The sequence below is a fragment of the Mobula birostris genome, chromosome 30 (genome assembly GCF_030028105.1).
Source record: "Mobula birostris isolate sMobBir1 chromosome 30, sMobBir1.hap1, whole genome shotgun sequence".
In the NCBI taxonomy this organism is placed as follows: Eukaryota; Metazoa; Chordata; class Chondrichthyes; order Myliobatiformes; family Myliobatidae; genus Mobula; species Mobula birostris.
In genome coordinates this window covers 13,824,281-13,845,378 of record NC_092399.1, presented here as the reverse complement: position 1 = coordinate 13,845,378, position 21,098 = coordinate 13,824,281, and the positions used below count along the sequence as shown (strand labels likewise).

The 21,098-nt window shown below is 41.9% G+C and overlaps 1 protein-coding gene across 3 annotated transcripts in view; it reads left to right on the top strand.

Moving 5' to 3' along the window:
- tfap2e (transcription factor AP-2 epsilon) overlaps window positions 1-21,098 on the top strand; it is a 115,716-nt gene that overhangs the window by 87,947 nt on the left and 6,671 nt on the right. For all 3 annotated transcript variants that reach the window (XM_072247226.1, XM_072247227.1, XM_072247225.1), the window contains exon 6: window positions 1,652-1,793. In XM_072247226.1, coding sequence (XP_072103327.1) covers window positions 1,652-1,793 — 142 coding nt within the window. The remainder of the gene's footprint in view (window positions 1-1,651; window positions 1,794-21,098) is intronic.

Here is a 21,098-nt window from a genome sequence, read left to right as displayed (position 1 = left end):
AGCTCTGCCACAAACAAAAGTCATGACATATGAGGGGTGATTGATAAGCTCGTGGCCTAAGGTAGAAGGAGATGAGTTATACAGCTCTCATTACATGGACGTGCAGTTCAACTCTTTGAGTGAAAATGCAGAAAGTATGAAATTAATAACTCATTTCCTTCTACTGTAGGCCACGAACTTATCAGTCACCCCTTCTGTGGACCACTTTCTGGAGGTCCAAGATGCCGACTTCTACAAAGAAGAGATCCGTGTGCTCCACGACTGCTGAACTAAGTGTGTAAATGTAGGAAAAATAAATGTGCTAGGTTTTCTAAAATTGACTCCTTCTACCTCAGGCCACAAACTTATCAATCATCCCCTCGTATGTTAGTGCTAATATACCTGTTCCAGATTCTGAGTTTAAATCCCTCACTTATTGCTAAATGTACAATTATTTTTAAAATGTTGTGCCCACAATCCATTTAGGCAAGACAGACTTTTGTGAATAGCTTTTCATTTTGTTTATTTTATTGAGAATAAATTGCTCTTGCTATATGAAAAGCAACTGGTATTCAATAACTTTTCTTCCACAAGGTCTAACGGAGGCAAATTAATCTTCATTAAATGGGGCTCAGCTCTTAAGGCCTCTTTGAGTATAAAATTCCTAGTTTCCCTAGCTCAGATACCGAAAAAGGCGTGTTAAAATTCCAGAACTTGGAAATGTGTTTTAGTTCTGCTGGTGAAAGGAAAACTTCACAGCAATGTGCCTTTCAGGTCATGTTAAATAAATCTGAACTTTATACAGGTTCAAAGCTAATTAGAAATATTGTTGTCTCTTTCTTAACATGAACAATCTTTTTTTTTTGCTTTTCTGTAACTCTGTGGTATTGTTAGAATCTGCCATTTTAGGGCAAATATTTGTGACAACATAAGCATTGCCACCAAATGCACTTGCAAGGGCAAGTTCAAGGCTGGGATTTCCTATAACGTACTTTGAAAATCCTACAGGCTGGCAGTGCAGTTAAGGCTAGAGTGAATCATCTTGTTTATAAGAAGAGCAATTCTGACTTCATATTATATATATCAAAATATTTCAAGGGGGAAAAGGGGATGGAGGAATTAGGAAAGCATTCGGGAAGATTACTGAAGCCAAAATTCATGATATAGATTTTGAGGAGGTTCCTAAAATGGGAACGGTGTCTCAGTGTTTGGGAAGAGATCTAGGAGAAGAGTGGAAAATACCACTGATGTGTGGAAACTGTGAGCTAGGATGAACACATCGAGATGAGGAAAGTAGATTTTTGGGAAAAGCAATGAAAAATGACAACAAGCATCAGGTCTTTGAACTTAAAATGTTAGTGGAGGAGGAGGTAGAGAAACTGGTAAGTGGAAAAATGTGGACCTGAAAGAGCTGGAGTATTGAGCGAAGATCTAGACACTTGGTACGAAAATGCTGCAGAATTTGTGCCCGGAAATATTGGCACTAAGTCCTGACTTTGTACTGGACAGGTTGAGTGCTTTGAAAGAAAATTAATATCCTACCAGTCTGCATGAATCACGAGGTAGGGCAACTACTTGTTATATTTCCTTGATTTAATACCTGCTACATTTGGTTGCTCTCCTCTGATACTAAGCAACTTCACTCACTCTAGTTCTGTTTTGGTTTCTGCAGGTGAGGCTGTGCACTTGGCCAGGGACTTTGGGTATGTTTGTGAGACTGAGTTCCCAGCAAAGGCAGCAGCAGAGTTCTTGACCCGACAACATTCAGACCCAGCTGAGCTTCATGCCCGAAAAAATATGCTTCTTGCTACCAAGTGAGTACCAGACATCAATATTCATATTTCTTCATACAAGCAGAATGGGTAGTTTACTTAAACTCAACTTCGGCTGTTGACAAGGAAACACTTTGACATGAATACAATGTGTAATTGTAAGAATTCAACGTGAATAGTTGAATAAAAGGAATGGATGCTGGCGTAAGCCTTTCAGCTCTTCACGCTTGCCTTGCTACTCAACAAAATAATAGCTCATCTTCTATAATCCATTTTTCCAACCTATCTCTTGATGTCTTCTAGACATCTAAAATTGACTTTTCCCAAGGCAAACTTATGGAAAAGCAAGATCTTCTTGCACTGTTCATTCTTGTTAAGTATTATTTTCGGATGAGCAACATTAGATTTCAGATTTGGTCGGAATTGTATCCAAGAACGCTGTGGTCAGAATCAAAGGTCTTGATAGGATCTTACTGCGGTAACTTACGGCTTTTACATTCATTCAAAATAATCTTGTGAAATCTGCAGTTTACTGCTCAAAGCATTGAAGAGCTGTTTTCAGATCTCTGGTTCTGGTACATGCTTAAATGAGGTATGTAAGGCCAGCACAGTTCTGGCTGGTAAAGGTCACCTTGCAATCTGGACATGCAGTTTCAGTAGACCAGATATAGAATACATTAATTTGTAAAGTGCCAAAAGTCAAATGTGTAAAACTCTCTTTGAATGGCTTAAGAGCAGTAATATAAATGAATAACACAGAGCTAAAATTAACAATTAAAAAAAAAGCTGGCACTCTCTCCCATAACCTCTTGAATTAATGACAAAAGATTAGAAAAGAATATGTGGTAATTTTCTTCTTGCTTTTAAATAACATTGCCTCCAAATAATATTTTGATTAAAATGCAGAAATTTTAAGTCTTACTTTTGTTAGATTCTCTCTTTTCATCCAAGTTTCCTTTGCTTTTTATGTACTAATGCTTAAAGAACTATAGATATGAGAAGTGGAGTCCAGCTACGCGCAATAACTTCCTGCTGTCCACAGGCCCTCACTCTGATGAAGCCTGCCACAGCATGCCTTGAATGGGACTGACCTATTCCAACCTATCCAGCTTTCCTTAAGCCCCACCACTGACTACACACATAATTGTTTTGTGGGAACCATATACTGGAGATGAAAGAGACTTCCATTGTCCATCTTTGCTTGTGGCCATCGGCAGTGAATCCTGACTATCTCACTGCGGGCATGTTCTTTGTCAGTCTGCATTGCTGGCAGCATTTGAACCTCAAGTATGGGATATAGACTGTAATCCAAGTTTGGATATTGGGTGACCAGGCCCCTCTGTCGATGTCTTGGCTCGTGGGCTTGTACTTGCATATGCGGGCAACTTGCATATGATGAAAACCTTAAATCTAGACCAAATGTGATAGAATAGACCCCAGTCACTTCTGCCATGTCAGATCTCTGTAGGGTAGGGTGGCAAACTTTGTAGTCAGTTTTCTACTACACAGTCATGGTACTTGTCCATCCTCAAAAATAAAAGCTACCACGACTCAATGTTGTTTAATTGGCCAACACAAAAATGAAAGCTATCACATAATAAATCAAAATGATAAATCTAGTCATGTCATATCTGTGCAAAGGTCAACTACCTTTGAGCATTGTCATTATGCCTCCCTTTCAAGTGTCTACCTGTTGTAGATACTGGTAAGCAGAGTGACCTCAGGTCTATTGTTGCTCTGGGAGGGGGCAAAGGCTTTGGGCCTCGAAAGCCTCGCTGTCAAGGAGCCCCTCTAGACTTGAGTTGCAGCAGCCCAGGCGAGTTCCCTGTCGACCACTTCTGGGGTGGGGTGGTGAGGGGGGTGGCAAAGACAGCACTGTATCAATATATTGGTCGGGGTAAGAGTCAAACCATGACTTTCTGAAAGAATGTAACTTTATGGAGCCTCTGCCTTTAACTTGTAGCGCTACTTTAGGAGATCTAATATTCTATTGGAGAATAGATCGCTGGACTGCTGTGACATTCCATGGTCCCTTTGCTTACTCTAGTCTACAACCACGAAGGCAGCATGCTACTCAGTCATCGGGTTCCTTGTGCTGCCAGTGAAGCTGTGCCTAACAGACATTCCTTCAGGCTTGAGTACAGAGTCTGCAGCGATGAAGCTGATAAATGGTTTATTATTGTCACATGTACTGAGATAAAGTGATAAGCTTTGGCTTTTATGCAAAGAGAAAGTGCAGTGCAGGTAGAGAATGTGGAAGGACAATGACTAGATAAAGTGAGATAGAGTGAGAGATCAGGACGTCATCTCCAACATTCTGGTGTGGTGGCCAACATATTAGAACGGACGGTCTTTAAGTGATCTGTCATATGCAAATCCTGACAAATCCTAAATCAACTTGATGATCTTCATATCTCACGATCAGTTGATGGACTCGGTGGACTAGGCAGACCCTGCACCTTTAAGAGGGCAAAGGTCCATCTCCATGGCCAAAAAAGAGGTGGGGGGTGGGGTGGGGTGGACTACAAGCCAGGCTGAAACACAGAGGGACCCTCTACCCAGCATCTCTCGGCAAATGTGCAGTCAGTGGAGAACAAAATTGAGGACCTGAGGGCAAGATATCTAAGGTATTGGAGAGAAATGAGAGACTGTTGTATTCTATGTTTGACTGAGGCAAGGCTTTTTCCAGGCATGCCAGAGTTAGCGATCAGACCTGAAAGCTTCTCGGTTTACAGAATGGATCGAACTGCTGATTTGGAAAAGGGAAAAGGAGGAGGTGTGTGTTTTATGACAAACTCTCATTCGGTGCTGTGATGTGGCGATTTTGTCGAACTCGTGTTCACCCTACTTGGAACACCTAATGGTCAAATGCCATCAAATTCTGACCACAGTTTTGCATACCACCAGCGGCCGGCTAGAATCAAGTGCTCACGATACTGCATGATGCCGTCTCCAAACAAGGAACAGTCCATCCTGGTGTATTTCAAATCATAGTTGGAGACTTCAACCAGGCTTGTCTGAAGAAAACCCTATCCAATTACCATCAGTGTATAGCCTGTAGCACCTGAGATCCCAACAACATACTACACCACTGTTAGACTAAGATAAGGAATGCCTACCATTCCATGCCAAGACTTTATTTTGGTAAATTGGATCCCTTGGCTGTCCTTTCCCTGCATTCAGGTAGAGGCTAAAGAGCAAAGCTTCAGAGATTGGGACAACAACAAGCTGGTTGCGGGAGGCAGATGAGCGGCTACATGATTGCTTTGAGTCAGTGGACTGGGTCATGTTTAAGGACTCATCTAGGGATCTGAATGAATACACCATGGTTGTGATGGACTTTCTTAAAACAGCTGTAGACAAGTATGTCCCCACTAAATCACTGAGCGTCTTCCCCAGTCAGAAGACCCGGATGAACCGTGAGATCTGAAATCTGCTGCTCAGAGGCATTCAAGTCTGGTGACCAAGAAAGTCACACGAGGCCTAGGTACGATCTCCGGAAGTCCATCTCAGAATCAGAATCAGAATTAGAGTCAGAATCAGGTTTAATATCCCCGGCACATGTCGTGAAATTTCTTGTCTTTGTGGCAGCAGTACAATGCAGTACATAATAATAGAGAAAAATACTGTGAATTACAGTATGAATATATATATTAAATAGGTAGTGCAAAAATAAAAAAAAAAATAAAAAGTGGCGAGGTGTTGTTCCTGGGTTCAATGTCCATTCAGAAATTGGGCGGCAGAGGGAAGGATTCTCTGCCTGAGTGTGTGCCTTCAGGCACCTGTACCTCCTTCCTGATGGTAGCAAGGTGAACACATCATGTCCTGGGAGGTGGGGGTCCTTAGTGATGGAAGTTGACTTTTTGAGGCATTTCTCCCTAAAGGTGTCCTGGATACCATGGAGGCTGATGCTCATGATGAGACTGACTGAGTTCACAACTCTCTGCGGCTTATTTTGATCCTGTGCTGTAGCTTCCCCCCCCCCCCCCACCACCACACCCTAGCATACCAGATGGCGATGCAGCCAGTTAGAATCCTCCCCAGGGTACTTCTGTCAAGATATGCAAGTGTTTTTGGTGACATACAAAATCTCCTTAAACTCCCAATGAAATATAGCCACTGTCGTATCTCCTGCATCAATATGTTGGGCCCAGGACACATCCTCAGAGATATTGACGCCCAGGAACTTGAAACTACAGACCCTTTCCGCTTCTGATCTCTCTATGAGGACTGACGTGTGTTCCCCCATCTTACCCTTTCTGAAGTCCACAATTAGTGTTTTGGTCTTCCTGATGTTGAGCGCAAGGTTGTTGCTGTGACACCACTCAGCTTGCTGATGTATCTCACTCCCATACGCCCCCTTGTTACTGCTTGAAATTCTGCCAATGATAGTCGTGTCGTCAGCAAATTTATAGACGGCATTTGAGCTGTGCCTAGCCACCTCACGAGTGAAGTGGAAATTCCAGACCAAAACTGAATCAAAGAGGATGCTTGACAGTTGTGACAGGGCTTGAATACTATCATCCATAGTCTGGCAAAATCGACATGAATCCTCTGCCAGGGCAAAGCAAGCCATTCCCAGGGGTGGAGGGGTGCTGCTCTTGGCATCCTTTGGGATGTGTTGGCATCCCGAGAGATGCATGGCAAGCAGCTGGATTTGCTGATCTATCCCAGACCACCAGATTAACCTTCAAGCCAGTGCTTTCATTTTGACCACGCCTAGGTGACTGCAAGTAGCTCCTCCAACACTTTAGACCTCAGCTTGGTTGGTACAACAACTCTCAATCTGAACATAAAGCAACCTCCATCAAGGGCTAATTCATCCTGGTGCTGGTCAAAATGGGGGAACTGGAATTTCTGCTGCACATTCCATCCATTTTGAGTTGCCATGTAGACCTGAGACAGTGTGGGGTCCTTTCTGGCTTCTCTTTGGATCCCCTCTACCATAATAGGGAGACCTTTGAGTTACATTACGGAGAATATGTCAAGAGGAGTGTTCTCTTGTGTGAATTTTTCAGATATTTCCTTTTCCAAGGGTAAATGGGCCAACCCATTAGCACTTCCATGATTAGTGGTCCTCTTGAATGCATTCTTCTAGTTGTGTCCTCCAAGAAACAGAAAGCATCTCTGCATGCTACTATTGGTGGGACACCCTTCTGTGTATTGAAAATGGACACGAGTGGCTGATGATCAGCAATGAGGGTAGGCTCTCACACATGCAAGTACTGGTTGAAACGAACTAGACCCCAAACCAGAATCAAGACCTCTCTGTCAATCTGTGCATAATTTGTCTCTGCAGTGGTAAGAGAACGTGATGAAAAGGCTATGTGGCGTTCACTTCCATCATTCATAACATGTGACATGACTACATCTATACCATAAGGCAAGGCATCACAGGCAAGCTTCACTGGATGATATGGATTATAATGTGTGAGTACCGTGTCTGACGTCACCATTTCCTGTACCTTTCCAAAAGCCACCTCACATTGCTTTGTCCATTGCCATTTCTTCCCAAACAGTAATAAAGCGTTCAAGGGGAGGACCACAGTAACCAGACCTGGCAGGAACCCGTTATAGTAATTGACAAACCCTAAACAGGAACACAACTGTAACTTGTCATTTGGCCTTGGAGCATCCACCGCTGCTTGAATTTTCTCAGCAGACTTGTGTAAACTTGTGCTTCAATGGTGTGACCGCAGTAAGTGATGCTTGATTTATAGAATTTACACTTGTTGCGCCATGCTTTGAGACCAGAATCTTCTAATGTTAACACTGTCTTGAGATTTTGGAGATGCTCCTTGTCATTTTTACCTGTAACAATGATGTCACCCAGGTAACACTGAATGCCTGGACAGCCTTGCAACTCCTGGTACATAGCTTTCTGCAGAGCGCAAGTGCAAATGCCACTCCAAAAATAAACTCATTATAGAGATAATGAGTGTTTATAGTGAGAAATACTTTGGTCTCTTCTTCCATCTCCATCTGTTGGTAGGCCTCAGTTAAGTTCACTTTGCTGAAGTGTTTCCTTACAGAAAGGTTTGCAAATATATCCTCTATCCTGTGCAGAGGGTACTGATCTACTTTCAATACTGGGTTGATGGTGACCTTGACCACAGATCCTAACAGACCTATTCTTTTTTGCTACTGGGACCACTGGTGTTGGAAAGAATTCCTTCTGCCTCCATGTGATCTAGCTCACTGGCTGCTTTATCACAGGTGGTATAAGGAACTGGATGGGCTTTGTAAAACATGGGTGTGGCATCTTCATTTAACACTATTATATGCTTGATATGTTTTAGTTTTCGAATGCCATCCTTAACACTGCCATGGCTTTCAGCGGACTCTATTGTAGGGGGATGTGCATGCAAATTGTGGATGGATCTTCAATCAACCAATCACGGCCTCAGAATCCTGGGCCTGCTGCTTTTACCACATACAAATCCAATGTGGCTTGTTGGATGCTGTATTTCACTATTACAATGTCATTCCCACTGGAGTTACCTTTTCTCTAGTATAAGTTCTTTGTTGGATATTTTCAGGCATCAGTTCAGTATCTTTGAAATGCTGCTCAAACTCATTTAGTGGAATGATTGAAACAGCCGAGCCAATGTCCAATCCCATTTTAATTAATTTGCCATTTTACTTCTTGTGTAAGCCATATTACTTGTCTCTTGTTAGTTTTCACGTGGTAAATCTCAAGGTTACTCAGTCTCGTCAGATTTTTCTTCAACAACATGCAGATTAGTGCTCCTTTTGAAACTGCAATTTGATATTTAGTCTTTTGCTCCTTCCTGTGCAGTCCATTTATTTTGTCTGCCTGACATATTCTTTGCACTTGTCCTATGTTGTTGCATTTTTTGCATATTTCGCCTTTAAGCCTGCATTGATCTGGTGTACGTGAGCCCCTGTCACAAAAGTAACACAGTTTGTTCGGCCAAGCCAATTTCTGTTTAGATGCTGTAATTTTGTTCGCAACCACTTACATTCTTGCCTGCAACTCAATTGTGTCTTTGTCTGTGGTTTCCATTGATACAACAATTTCAACTGCTCTTTTAAATGTGAGTTGTGCTTCAGTTAGGAGCTGTTTTTGAATGCTTTCTTCTAAGATTCCACAAACTAAATGATTTGTCAGTACACCATTAACTGACAACGCTTGGAGAATCACTTCAATTCAGCCACCTATGCTGAAATGGACCCCTTCCTTTTGATTCCACATTGAAATCTAAAGTGTTCTGCGATCAGCAATAGTTTTGGTTCTAAATGTTCCTGCATTACTTTCATAATATCAGCAAAGCTCATTTCAGCTAGATAGGGTGGAGCAGTCAAACTTCTAAGCAAACTGTATGTCTTTCCACCCAATGCACTGAGCAAAACTGGAACTCGCTTTTCACTGGCTATTTCAGTTGCTTCAACACTTTGCTCTATTCAGTTAGGATATATCAACCAGTTATCAATTGTGCAATTGAACACATCTATCTTTCTGTGTAGCCAGCCGTTTCTGCCTTTTTTAAAATTTATGATTATTATCACTCAGAACTCTGTTAATGAACCCATGAATTTCATCCATTTTCTGCCTCTTTTTTAACTCAACCATCTCTCTCCTTTTCTGAAGAAATCATGTGCTGCATTTTTTTTTACTCAGCAGTTTTCCTCTTTTGTAGAAAATATGCTGTGCTTTTTTAAAAACTTGAACATTTCACTGCACTTCAACAGGTAGGTAGTCATCTCGGGTTCATTTAAAATTTCCTTGTCACCACTGTTATGTTTTGTAACTCCAAAACATAAAACTAATCAAAAGAGAAATACAGAGACATAAATAACATATCTACTTCATTCTTACTTTTACTGAGGTGTGCATTTATGACACAGTGGCATAATGGTGTATGACATTCATGTACTTTTACATTTAACCCGTAATTAATTATGTGAACAAGAAAGAATGCTTAATGAAACAATATATTTAAAATATTACTCAACTACTACTGAAATATTAAATACACAACAACTGGTGATTCAGTACTATACAAGAAGTCCAGGTATGACCTAAGGAAAACTATTTTAAGAACAAAAAAAACCCAATTCCAATTGAAGCTAGAATCAGAATTGAATACATGTCAGCTCTGGCAGGCCATTATTTCCTACAAGGCAAAGCCTAACAACATGAATGTCTGTGATGCTTCACTCTCAGGTGAGCTCAATGTTTTTATGCATGCTTTGAAAGGGAGAATAAAACTACACCCGTGCGAATCCCTGCAGCAACTGGTGACCCTGTGATCTCCATCATGGAGCCTGACTTCAGAACATATTTCAAGAAGGTGAACGGTGTACCTGGTAGGGTGCTGAAAACCTGTGCCAACCAACAAGGGGGATTGTTCTTCAATCTTTCACTATTGTTCTCATTTGCTTCAAAAGGGCGACAATCGTACCCAAGAAGAACAGGGCGAGCTGCCCCAATGACTATTGCCCAGTTGTACTCACATCTACTGTGATGGAGTGCTTTGAGAAATTGGTCATGCCCAGAATCAGCCACAATAGGTCAAAGCTCTAAGTGCATTTATTATCAAAGTACGCATAGCAATATAACCTTGAGATTCATACTCTTGCAGGCAACCAAAAAAAGAAACACAATAGAACCCGTTAAAAAAGACCCATGCAAAGACCGTCAATCATCCAATGCAGCAGCTGTCCCAGGAGCCCGATGGATGCAGGCCACCGTCACGGGGTGAGTTCAGCATTGAGGCGGGTGCCAGAGGTCTACAGTGGATGCAATCCCACTGGCTCTCTACTCAGCCTTGGGTCACTGGACAACAGCAATACCTGTGTCAGGCTGCTGTTTATTGACTACAGCTCAGCGTACAACATCATCATGCCCTTGGTACTAATCAACAAGCTCCAAAACCTGGGTCTCTGTACTTCGCTCTTCAACTGGATCCTTAACTGCAGCATCAGGAAATCACAGTTAGTGCGTATTGGACATAACATCTTCTCTTCACTGACGATCAACACTGACGCACCTCAAGGATACAAGCTTAGCCCCCTGCCCTATTCTCTCTACATTGACAACCGTGTGGATAAGCACAGTTCAAACACCATCTATAAATTTGCCGATGACACAACTATTGTTGGCAGAATTTGGGATGGTGATGAGAGGGTGTACAGGAGTGAGATATATCAGCTAGTTGAGTGGTGTTGCAGCAACAGCCAAGCACTCAATGTCAGTACAACCTAAGGATTGATTGTAGACTTCGGAAAGGGTAAGATGAAGAAACACGCACCAGTCCTCATAGAGGGATAAGAACTAAAAAGAGCGAACAATTTCACGTTCCTGGGTGTCAGTATCTCTGAGGATCTACCCTGGACCCAACATATTGATGCAGCTACAAAGAAGGCATGACTATGGCTATATTTCATTAGAGTTTGAGGAGATTCGTTATGTCACCAAAGACACTTGCAAATTTCTACAGAAGTACCATGGAGAGCATTTTAACTGGCTGTATTGCTGTCCAGTATGGGAACAGTGAGAAAAGGGTGTTGGAGGTCCTTAATAATGGACTCTGCCTTTCTGAGACACCGCTCTTTGAAGATGTCCTGGGTACTTTTTTTAAGCTAGTACCCATGATGGAGCTGACAAAATTTACAATCCTCTGCAGCTTCTTTCGGTCCTGTGCAGTAGCCGCCCCCCCCCCCACCCCGCATACCAGAGAGTGATGCAGCCTGTCAGAATGCTCTCCATGGTACATCTATAGAAGTTTTTGGGACTATTTGTTGATATACCAAATCTCTTTAGATTCCTACTGAAGTTTCGTCGCTGTCTTGCCTTCTTTATAACTGCGTCGAGATGTTGGGACCAGGTTAGGTCCTCAGAGATCCTGACACCCAGAAACTTGCCTATTTTCCATTGCAGAACCTTTGCCAACACTTGCTGCAGGCACCATATATCTCTGCTTCAAGAGGTGAAGGCAGACTCTAAACTGTACAGGTTGTCTTTAATTGTAGGCAACGACTTGCACTATAGTTCCCTATTGAAACAATAAGCCCTGCTACAAGTCAGACAATGAGTTCCCATTTCCATTGTGCCTTGAACAGTGAAATGTCCCAACTCATTTCATGAGAACATTGTCATCTAAATATTTAAGACAAAGCCTCTTCTGGTTTAAGGTGGTGCTACTGAAGGGGTGTGACAGCTTTTTGGTAGATTGAAAGGCAAGAAATTTGACTAAAAACATCACTTATAGCATCTTTTCTGAAGCAAATTGTGGTGAACTATCGCTGCAGACAGTGAGGAGGCAGCTGGAGGTGAGGCTGGTTTGGGGGATGAATCGTGCTGGAACATAGCGAGGTGCAACGCGTTCGAGCCGGGGTCACAGACGGAGTTGGTGGTAACGCTGCCAAGGATGGAGTGAGTGTATTGGAGAGGAGTTGATGTAGAAGAGTTTCAATGCCTGTTCACCTAACCCGGGTGTGAGGTTGAATTGCACCAAGCACGGAGTTGATTTGGTGAGATTTAGAAAGGCTTTGGGCTGGGTGGCCCAAGTGTTGGGGTCTGGGTCCTAGGGCGAGGCACTACCCAGTGCTTGGACAATTTAAGCGCCAGCACAGATAGACTGGAAGCCCAAGTGTTGAGACTGGAGGTGAGGGTAGGGCTGATTTCACTTCCTCTCCTGTGAATGTTCACTCTTTCTCTGGGGCGCTGAGGTTGTAAACTGATCAGACTGCCGTGCATTTTTGACCCGCTGCTGGTGTGATGAACTGGGACCGAGGCTTGGGCCTACTCTGACTGCTCTGCGGACCCAGTCTGGTTTGGAATGCTGTCTTTCTCTGCATAGTGGTTTTTGGTCTTTTTTCTTAAAATTGAGTTATTTAAGTTTCTTGCTTTCTGGCCACCTGTAAGCAGCCAAACCTTAAGGTGCAAAGTTTACATATTCTTTGATAATAAATGGGCTTTGAATCTTTGAATCATGTGAAGATATTAGAGTGGATACCGAAGATTGGTACAAGAACTAAGTTTCTCGAATGTTATATTAGCAGGAAAAAGTGGTGGAAAGGGTGGGAGGTTGAGACATGACAACTTAGGGCTTGGAATTATAACTATGTACAGCAACAACAGAGTGATTACACTTGTGGATGAACAAGAGGCAGAAAACGGAGAAAGGTAGATATCTAAAGTTAATAGAACTTGGGAAATCAGAAGGACAAGGGATTTGGAAACAGGAACAAATGTAAAGGTTGCTAAAATGGGAGCTGATGTTTGTGTTGGGCACGTGGCCAAGTGGTTAAGGCATTCATCTAGTTACCTCAAGGTCACTAGTTCGAGCCTCAGCTGTAGCAGCGTGTTTGTGCCCTTGAGCAGGGCACTTAATCGCACATTGCTCTAGTCTGTGCGAGGGGTGGCGCCCCACACAGACTTCCAATCTGCGCCTTGTAAGGCATGAAAATGCCCGACGCAGGCCATTAATGGTCTGAGTCGACATTCCCTCCTCCCCCTTCGATTTTGGTTAGAAAATATATTGTGAATGTTGAATTAGATTTGGTAGGTTTTAAGATATGAACAAGTTTTTGAAGTCATTAGGATGGCGGAGGGTAGAAAGAGAATTGGAATGTACTAAAGATATCAAAGTTGTGGAAGAAGGTTTCAATGGCAGCTAAGCTGGGGAAGAACAAAGTCAGACAATTTACAAGGCATGGTTAGAGAGTTTGTGCATGATACTAAAATAGGTGCTATTGTAGACAGTAAAGAAGGTTATCAAAAATTATAGAGAGATCTTGGCCAGTCAGGTATGTGGGCCAAGGACTTGCATATGACATTTAATTTGGATCAGCGTGTAGGATTGCCTTTTTGGGAAGTCAAACCAGAGTAGGACTTAAGTGTGCACGGCTGGGCCCTGGGGAGTAGTGTGGAACAGAGGACTCAGGAGGAAAGTGAGTAATAGGTAGACAGGATGGTAAAGAAGGCCTTTGGCAGACTGGTCTTTATCAATCCAGTGAGTACAGTGTTATGAAATTAGTTGAACGAAAAGCACAGGAGCCTGTGAAAACATATCTACTTTGTTTACTTTGGTGAGGTGCTCACATGATGTGGTGGTGTAATGATGTATGCCATTCATGTACTTTTACATATAATCCATAATAAATTATGTAAACAAACAGAATGCTAAATCAAACAATATATTTACAATATTATTCAAATATTTCTGAAATATTAAATAGATTACCCTCCTTCCCTCTTAGCTATGAACTCCAACTCAATATAGAATGCATCTCAACTCAAATATGCAGTGTATTGTTCTCTTCAACTGATCAACGTGTCGTCTCCAGATGACATGAGAAACGATCTCCACATTGGAGGAGAGTGGTCCAGTTCTGTCCTTGTTCTTTCCAAGTACCCGCTTTTGATCACCTCTGTAGTCCCTCACCAGGAGTGTTTGTCCAGGAGTGAGACATCGATTTCCTTGTTTGAGGACCCCTCAGTTTGTCTCATTGGCTTGTCCTGAGATTGAGTTTGAGAGATCCAAGCGCAAGGAATGACTCAGGAACGGCATAGCTGGTGAATTGTTGGTTGTGGAATATGCTGCGTAGCGATATACAAGGATGAAATTGGCGAGCTTCTGATTTGGTGTCAGTGTGTGTTCTGCTGACAATACTTGCCGTGCGTCCTTTAGGCTCTAGGTAAACCTTTCCACCAAGCCATTTGTAGCTGTGTGTTTGTAAATGTAATATTTCTTATTCCATTCATTTTCAGGCATGACTGAAACTGCTCTGCAGCATTATCACTGACTAAGTGTTCAGGAATACCAGTCCTTGAGAAGAGGCTTGTCAACACAGCAACATTGATATATCGAGGCTATTGTGAACTCTTCTCAAAAATTAAGTCAAATTTATTATCAGAGTACATACTTGTCACCACATACAACCCTGAGATTCTTTTTCTGTGGGCATACCTAGCAAATCTATAGAACATTAACTGTAAACGTCAGGAACTGTAAACTGTAAACAAACTGTGCAAATTCAGATATAAATAAATAGCAATAAATAATGAGCATGAAATAACAATATAACAGAGTCCTTAAATGAGTGTAGCTGTCCCCTTTTGTTCAAGAGCCTGATGGTTGAGGGGTAGTAACTGTTCTTGAACCTGGTGGTACGAGTCCAAAGGCCCTTGTACTTTCTGCCTGATGGCAACAGTGAGAAAAGAGCATTGCCTGGGTGGTGAGGATCTTTGATGATGAATGCTGCTTTTCTATGGCAATGTTTTATGTTGATGTGCTCAATAGTTGGGAGGGCTTTACCCGTGATGTACTGGGTTGAATTCACTACCTTTTGTAGGATTTTCCACTCAAAGACACTGGTGTTCCCATACCAGGCCAGAATGCAGCCAGTCAGTGCACTTTTCACCACGCAGCTATAGAAGTTAGCCAAAGTTTTCGTTGAAATGCCACATTGTAGCTGCATCCACTACCACCGAGAAATTTATGCCCATGAATGGTCGGGTAAAATCCACATGAATCCTCTGCCAGGGCAATGCAAGCCATTCCCAGGGATGTATTAGCATCATGAACAGTGCATGGCAAGGTGCTGAATCTGCTGATCTATACCAGGCCGCGAGGCAAAGCTTCAAGTCAACACCTTCATTCTGACCATGCCTGGATGACAGGATTGTAGCTCCTCCAACGTATTAGTTCTCAGCTTGGATGGTACAACAATTCTCAATCCCATATAAGGCAATCTTTGTCTAGGGAAAGTTCATCTGGGTGCTGGTAAAAATATGGGAACTGAAAATTCTCCTGCACAGTCCAGCCATTTGTTATGGCCACGTAGACCTGACACAGTGTGGGGTCTTTTCTCATTTCCCTTTGGATCATTTCTGCTGTAATAGGGAGACTTCCAATTTGCATTAGGGAAAATATGTCAAGAGGAGTGTAAACTTCCAGTTATTTCTTCTTCCGAGGGTAAACAGGACAATCCATCAGCATTTCCGTGATTAGTTGTCCACTTAAATTCGACCTTGTAATTATGTCCTCCAAGAAACAGAGTCCAACTTTGCATTCGTGCTGCTGTTGTTAGTGGAATACCCTCCTATGGACTGAAAATGGACACTCGTGGTTGATGATCAGTAATGAAGGTAAACTCTCTCCCATACAAGTACTGGTCAAGATGATTTATACCCCAAACTAAAGCCTCTCTATCAATGTGTGCACAATTTTTATCTGCAGCGGCAAGGGAATGTGATGCAAAGCCTATGGGGCGTTCACTTCCATCACTCATAGCATGTGACATGATTTGTACCTGTACTATAAGGCAAGGCAACACAGGCAAGCTTCATTACATGATGTGAATCATTACGTGTGAGTACATTGTCTGATGTCACCATTTCCTTTACCTATTTGAAAGCCACCTCACATGGTTCTGTCCATGGCCATCTCATCCTGATCTGTAGTAATGAGTTCAAGGGGTGGAGCACAGTGGCCAGGTTTGTCAGGAACCTGTTATAGTGACAACCAAATCTGAAAAAGGACTGCAACTGTGACATGTCTTTTGGCCTTGGGGCATCCACCACTGCTTGAATTTTCTCAGCACACTTGTCTAAACCTTGTGCCTCAATGGTGTGACCACAGACAGTGATGCTTGGTTTAAAAAATTTACACTTGTTGCATTGTGTTCTGAACCCATACTCTTCTAATCTTTTTAACATTGTCTTGAGATTTTGGAGATGTTTCTTGACATCCTTACTGATAACAATAACGTCATCCAGATAACACTGAGTACCTGGGCAGTCTTGCAGCACTTGGTCCTTAGCTTTCGGTCAGTATGCAGGTGCAGATGCCACTCCAAAAATGGGCCATTTATAGTGATAAAGCTCTTTATGAGCGTGTATGATGAGAAACACTTCAGACCCATCTTTCATTTCCATCTGTAGGTAAGCCTTAGCTAAGTGCATTTTGCTGAAGTGCTCCCCCCAAGAAAGGTTTGTAAGGCAGAGGGTGTTGATCTACTTGCAGTACTGGGTTGATGGTGAACTTAAAATCACCACAAATCCTGACAGTCCCAGTCCTCCTGGCTACTGGGACCATTGGTATTGCCCATGAGCTCTACTCAACCTTGGAAAGAATTCCTTCAGCCTCCATGCGATCTTGGTGACTGGCTACTTTATCCCAGATGGTATAAGGAACTGGATGGACTTTGTAAAACTTAGGTGGTGGCATTTTGATTTTACTCTTGAATATGTTTGAGTTTTCCAATACCATCCTTGAACACTACTGTGGCATCATCCAGTACCTTTCTTAAGTTGCTTTCAGTTGACTCTGTGGCATACAAATGGTGGATGGATCACCAATCAATTTGTAGTTGTCTCAGCCAATCATGGACCCACAATGCTGGACTTCCTGTTTTTTTTTTTACAAATACGAGCTCAATGTGGCTTGTTAGTTGTTGTATTTCATTGTTATGTATGTCATTCCCACAGGAGTTATCCCTTCTCCATTATAAGTTTGTAGTTGGATACCTGCAGGCTTCAGTTCAGTATTTTTGAAATGTTGTTCAAGTTCTCTTTGTAGAACGACTGAAACAGACAGGTGTCAAAGTCCATTTTAATTTGCCTTTCACTTCTAGTGTAAGCCATATTGCTTGTCTCTTGTCAGTTTTCACATGGTAAATATTAAGGCTGCTCAGTCCTGTGTCACCCTCATTGTTATCAGATTTTTCATCAACAGCATGCAGATTAGTGCTCTTTTTGAAACTACAACTTGACATTTTATCTTTTGCTTTTGCCTCTGTAGTCCATTTGTTTGTGTTTGTCCTACTTTGTTCCACTTTCTGCAAATTTCGTCTTTAAACCTGCATTGGCTTGATGTATGTGAGCCCCTGTCACAACCATAACACAATTTGTTCTGTTTAGACTTTGCAATTTTGTAAACATTCACTTTCATTCCTGACTGCAACTCAATTGCGTTTCTGTCTCCGGTTTTCATTGATACATTGATTTCTCTGCTCTTTTAAACCTGAGTTGTGCTTCAGTGAGGAGTTGTTTTTGAATGTTTTCTTGTAAGATTCTACAATTGAAATGATCTTTCAGTGCATCATTAATTCCATAACTGAACTGACAATGCTCAGACAATTTCTTCAATTTAGCCACAAGCTGAAATGGACTCCACTTCCTTTTGATTCCACTTATGAAACCGAACGTGTTCTGTGATTAACAATGGTTTCAGTTCTAAATGTTCTTGAATTACTTTCATAATAAGAACAAAGCTCATTTTAGCTGGTTTTGTTAGAGCAGTTAAACATCTAAGCAAACTGTACTCTTTTCCACCAGGGTCACTCAGCAAGACTGGCACTTGTTTCTCACGGTATTTCATTTGCTTCAAAATACTGCTCAATTTGTTCAGTATACATCAGTCAGTTATCCATTGTGCAATTGAACACATCTATCTTTCTGATGTAGCCAGCCTTTTCTGTTTTATTTATTTATTATTATTATGATCCAGTACTCACTGTTTATGAATCCATGAATTTTGTCTGTTTTCTGCCTTTTTTTTATCTCAACCATCTCTCTCCCTTTGCCGCGCTTCGACAAGCTAGTAGTTGTCTTGGGTTTGCTTTAAAACTTACTAGTCACCACTGTTGTGTTTTGTAACTTCAGAAATTAATTGAAAGAAAAACATGGGAGCCTAGGAAAACATGCTATTTCATTTTACTTTCGTGAGGCGCTCACGTTTGTTGTGGTGAAGTAATGACGTATGCCATTCAAGTACTTTTACCGATAAGTCGAAATGAATTATGTGAACAACAAAAAATGCTTGATCAAACAATATAATTACTGAACTTTTAAATACACTACATATAGGAGTTTAGACGTTATGCTGCCATTGTACACGACATTGGTGAGGCTGCACTTGGAGTATTGTGTACAGTTTTTGGCCATCCTAGAAAAAAAATCATTGAATTGAAAAGGGTACAGAGAAAATCTATGGGAATTCTGCTGGGACTCGAGGGCTTGAGTTATAAGGTGGAGCAGGGTAGGATTTTAACCCTTGGATTGTAGGAGGTTGAGGAGTAATCATATAATGTAGGGGTGTATAAAATCATGAGGGGTATAGACAGGGTGAACACACTCAGTCTTTTTCCCAGGGAAGGGAAACTAGAATCTAGAGGCCATAGGCTTATGGTGAGAGGTGAAAACTTTAAAAGGGACTTGAGTGGCAACTTCTTCATGCAAAGGATGATGCATAAGTGGAATGAGCTGCCATAAAAAGTGGTTGAGGTGGGTGCGACAACAACACTTAAAGCATTTATGGATAAGTACATTGATAGGTGGGGTTTAGAGGGATATGGGCCAAACGTGGAGAAAATATTCTAACTTGGCGGGCACTGTGGTCAGCATGGATGTGTAGGGCTGAAGGGCCTGCTTTCCTGCTTTCCTGCTGTATTGCTCTATGATTCTATGCGATAGGTGGAAATAATTGCCTGTGAGACTCAGAAATAGCGTGCTCTAAGCGTCATTGGGGGTTAAGTATGAGGCCAAGGTTGCGCAGAGTCGTTCAGGCTCAGAAGGTTACCAGGAAGGATGAAGTGGTCGGTTTGGGAATGATAGTGTCAGGCCCTTCATTATTTCAGGAAGGGTGTACGATAGGTGATTTAGGGACGATGGAGTGGTAAGGCGGATGTCATCAGTGCTCATGTTTCTGTGTTTCCGGAAGATGTTGCTTAGGGGCAGCACTGAATCCGGTATTAGCGTACTGCCTGCATGGCACTGAATGAGCAAGGGTGTATCACACACCGTGAATTCCCTTGTGAACTTCCAGGGGCTTTTTCATTTAGCCCCTGGTGTGTTTTTATTTGCCTACAGGATTAGCTCTAGGTTAGCGATGTTTTGTCCTGTTGATACGTCAATGCAGTATCTGATGTGCATGTGCTTATGGGGAAATAACTGGCAAATTTCCCTGTCTGGTGTTAATTAATAGGTCATGATGTAATGTTTTTCGAGTATTGCCATCAGGGTATATTTTGTTTAAACTGGAATTTGCACACCTGCCAACAACCTTGAACCCACAGGGCTTAACACTGTGATATCATTAAATTTTCTTGAAAGAATAACCTTTGTAATATTTCATACAGTTGGTATTGCGTTGAATCCCTGTTACTGTCACCATCAATTTGACAGCTCTGCTAGTAAGAGGCAGTAGGCAAGAAATGACAATATTAGGCTTTCACTGGAGTGTGATGTTTTCCCCTGTGAATCTTTCTAGGTTGTTTAATGCAACCATTGAAAATGAAGCTGCCACTCCAGGCAATGGTGAGTACTGCAGTTTAGCCTAGGGATCCACTACTGGTTTTGATGGAGCCGAGAGCATTTAGACTCCATCTGACATGTTAACTATCCATGTGATTGAGTTGGATTCAGAAAGACTGGCTGGAAGTGGGAATCACAAGCGACTTCCCGAGTGTTATTTTCCTTCTGACAACTTTATAATTTCCAGTAGATTGATCACTCACTGATCTGAGGTAAGCGAGTGATTGATCTGCTGAAAATTATAAAGATCTTAGAAAGAAAAATAACAATAAATAAGTGAAGCAAAAGCAGCTACAAATTCTTCCCACTCAGTATTGCTAAATGTACCAGAAAATCAGGTTTCTGCATTGTACTCCACTCTGAATTCATTCCTTTTATTTCAATGCACTGTCTTCTGGGCAGCTTCTATCCACCCCTCATCTCTCCTACGTGGAAGAAATTTAATTAAGTGACTAGAGTAAGGTTGCAAATTTATGCAGTGAGAGATCATGATGGAATCCCCTTGCTTTTAACCCAGAGCTCAATATTCTGAATGACCAAGACACTCTTCTCTACCTGGTATATGGTAAAGCAATACTTAAACTAATTTGCATTAAGCAATACATGGTATGCGGTGATATATAATATATGAAAGAACCAGATTTAAATGTTATGTCCGTAGATACTAACAAAAAAATAGTAAAATAGAATCCTCTCAGTGCATGAAGCAGCCATTAGTTAACGTGCTTAGGCTACATGGCTGTAGACTTAAGATTTCTGCTGCTTTATAAACATTTTAAAAATTCCATATTTCTCAATTGCATGCTCAAGGTTAACTCTATGAGTAGTGTTTTGTGCTTTAGAGTTCCAGGTTTAAGGCTGGGACTTCAGCCTCTGCCTATAAGCCGAACAGAGTTAACCAACTGCATCCGTGTCTGGAATTCCCATGATTCCCATGCGGAGAATTTCCGAACATTAATATGATTTTCTTGGTGCATGTGAAAGTGTGCCTTCCCTTATCCGGCAGTCGGTTTTCTTTGTTTCTTCTGAATGTTGTTGGAGAATGAATTTTAGCAGCTTCA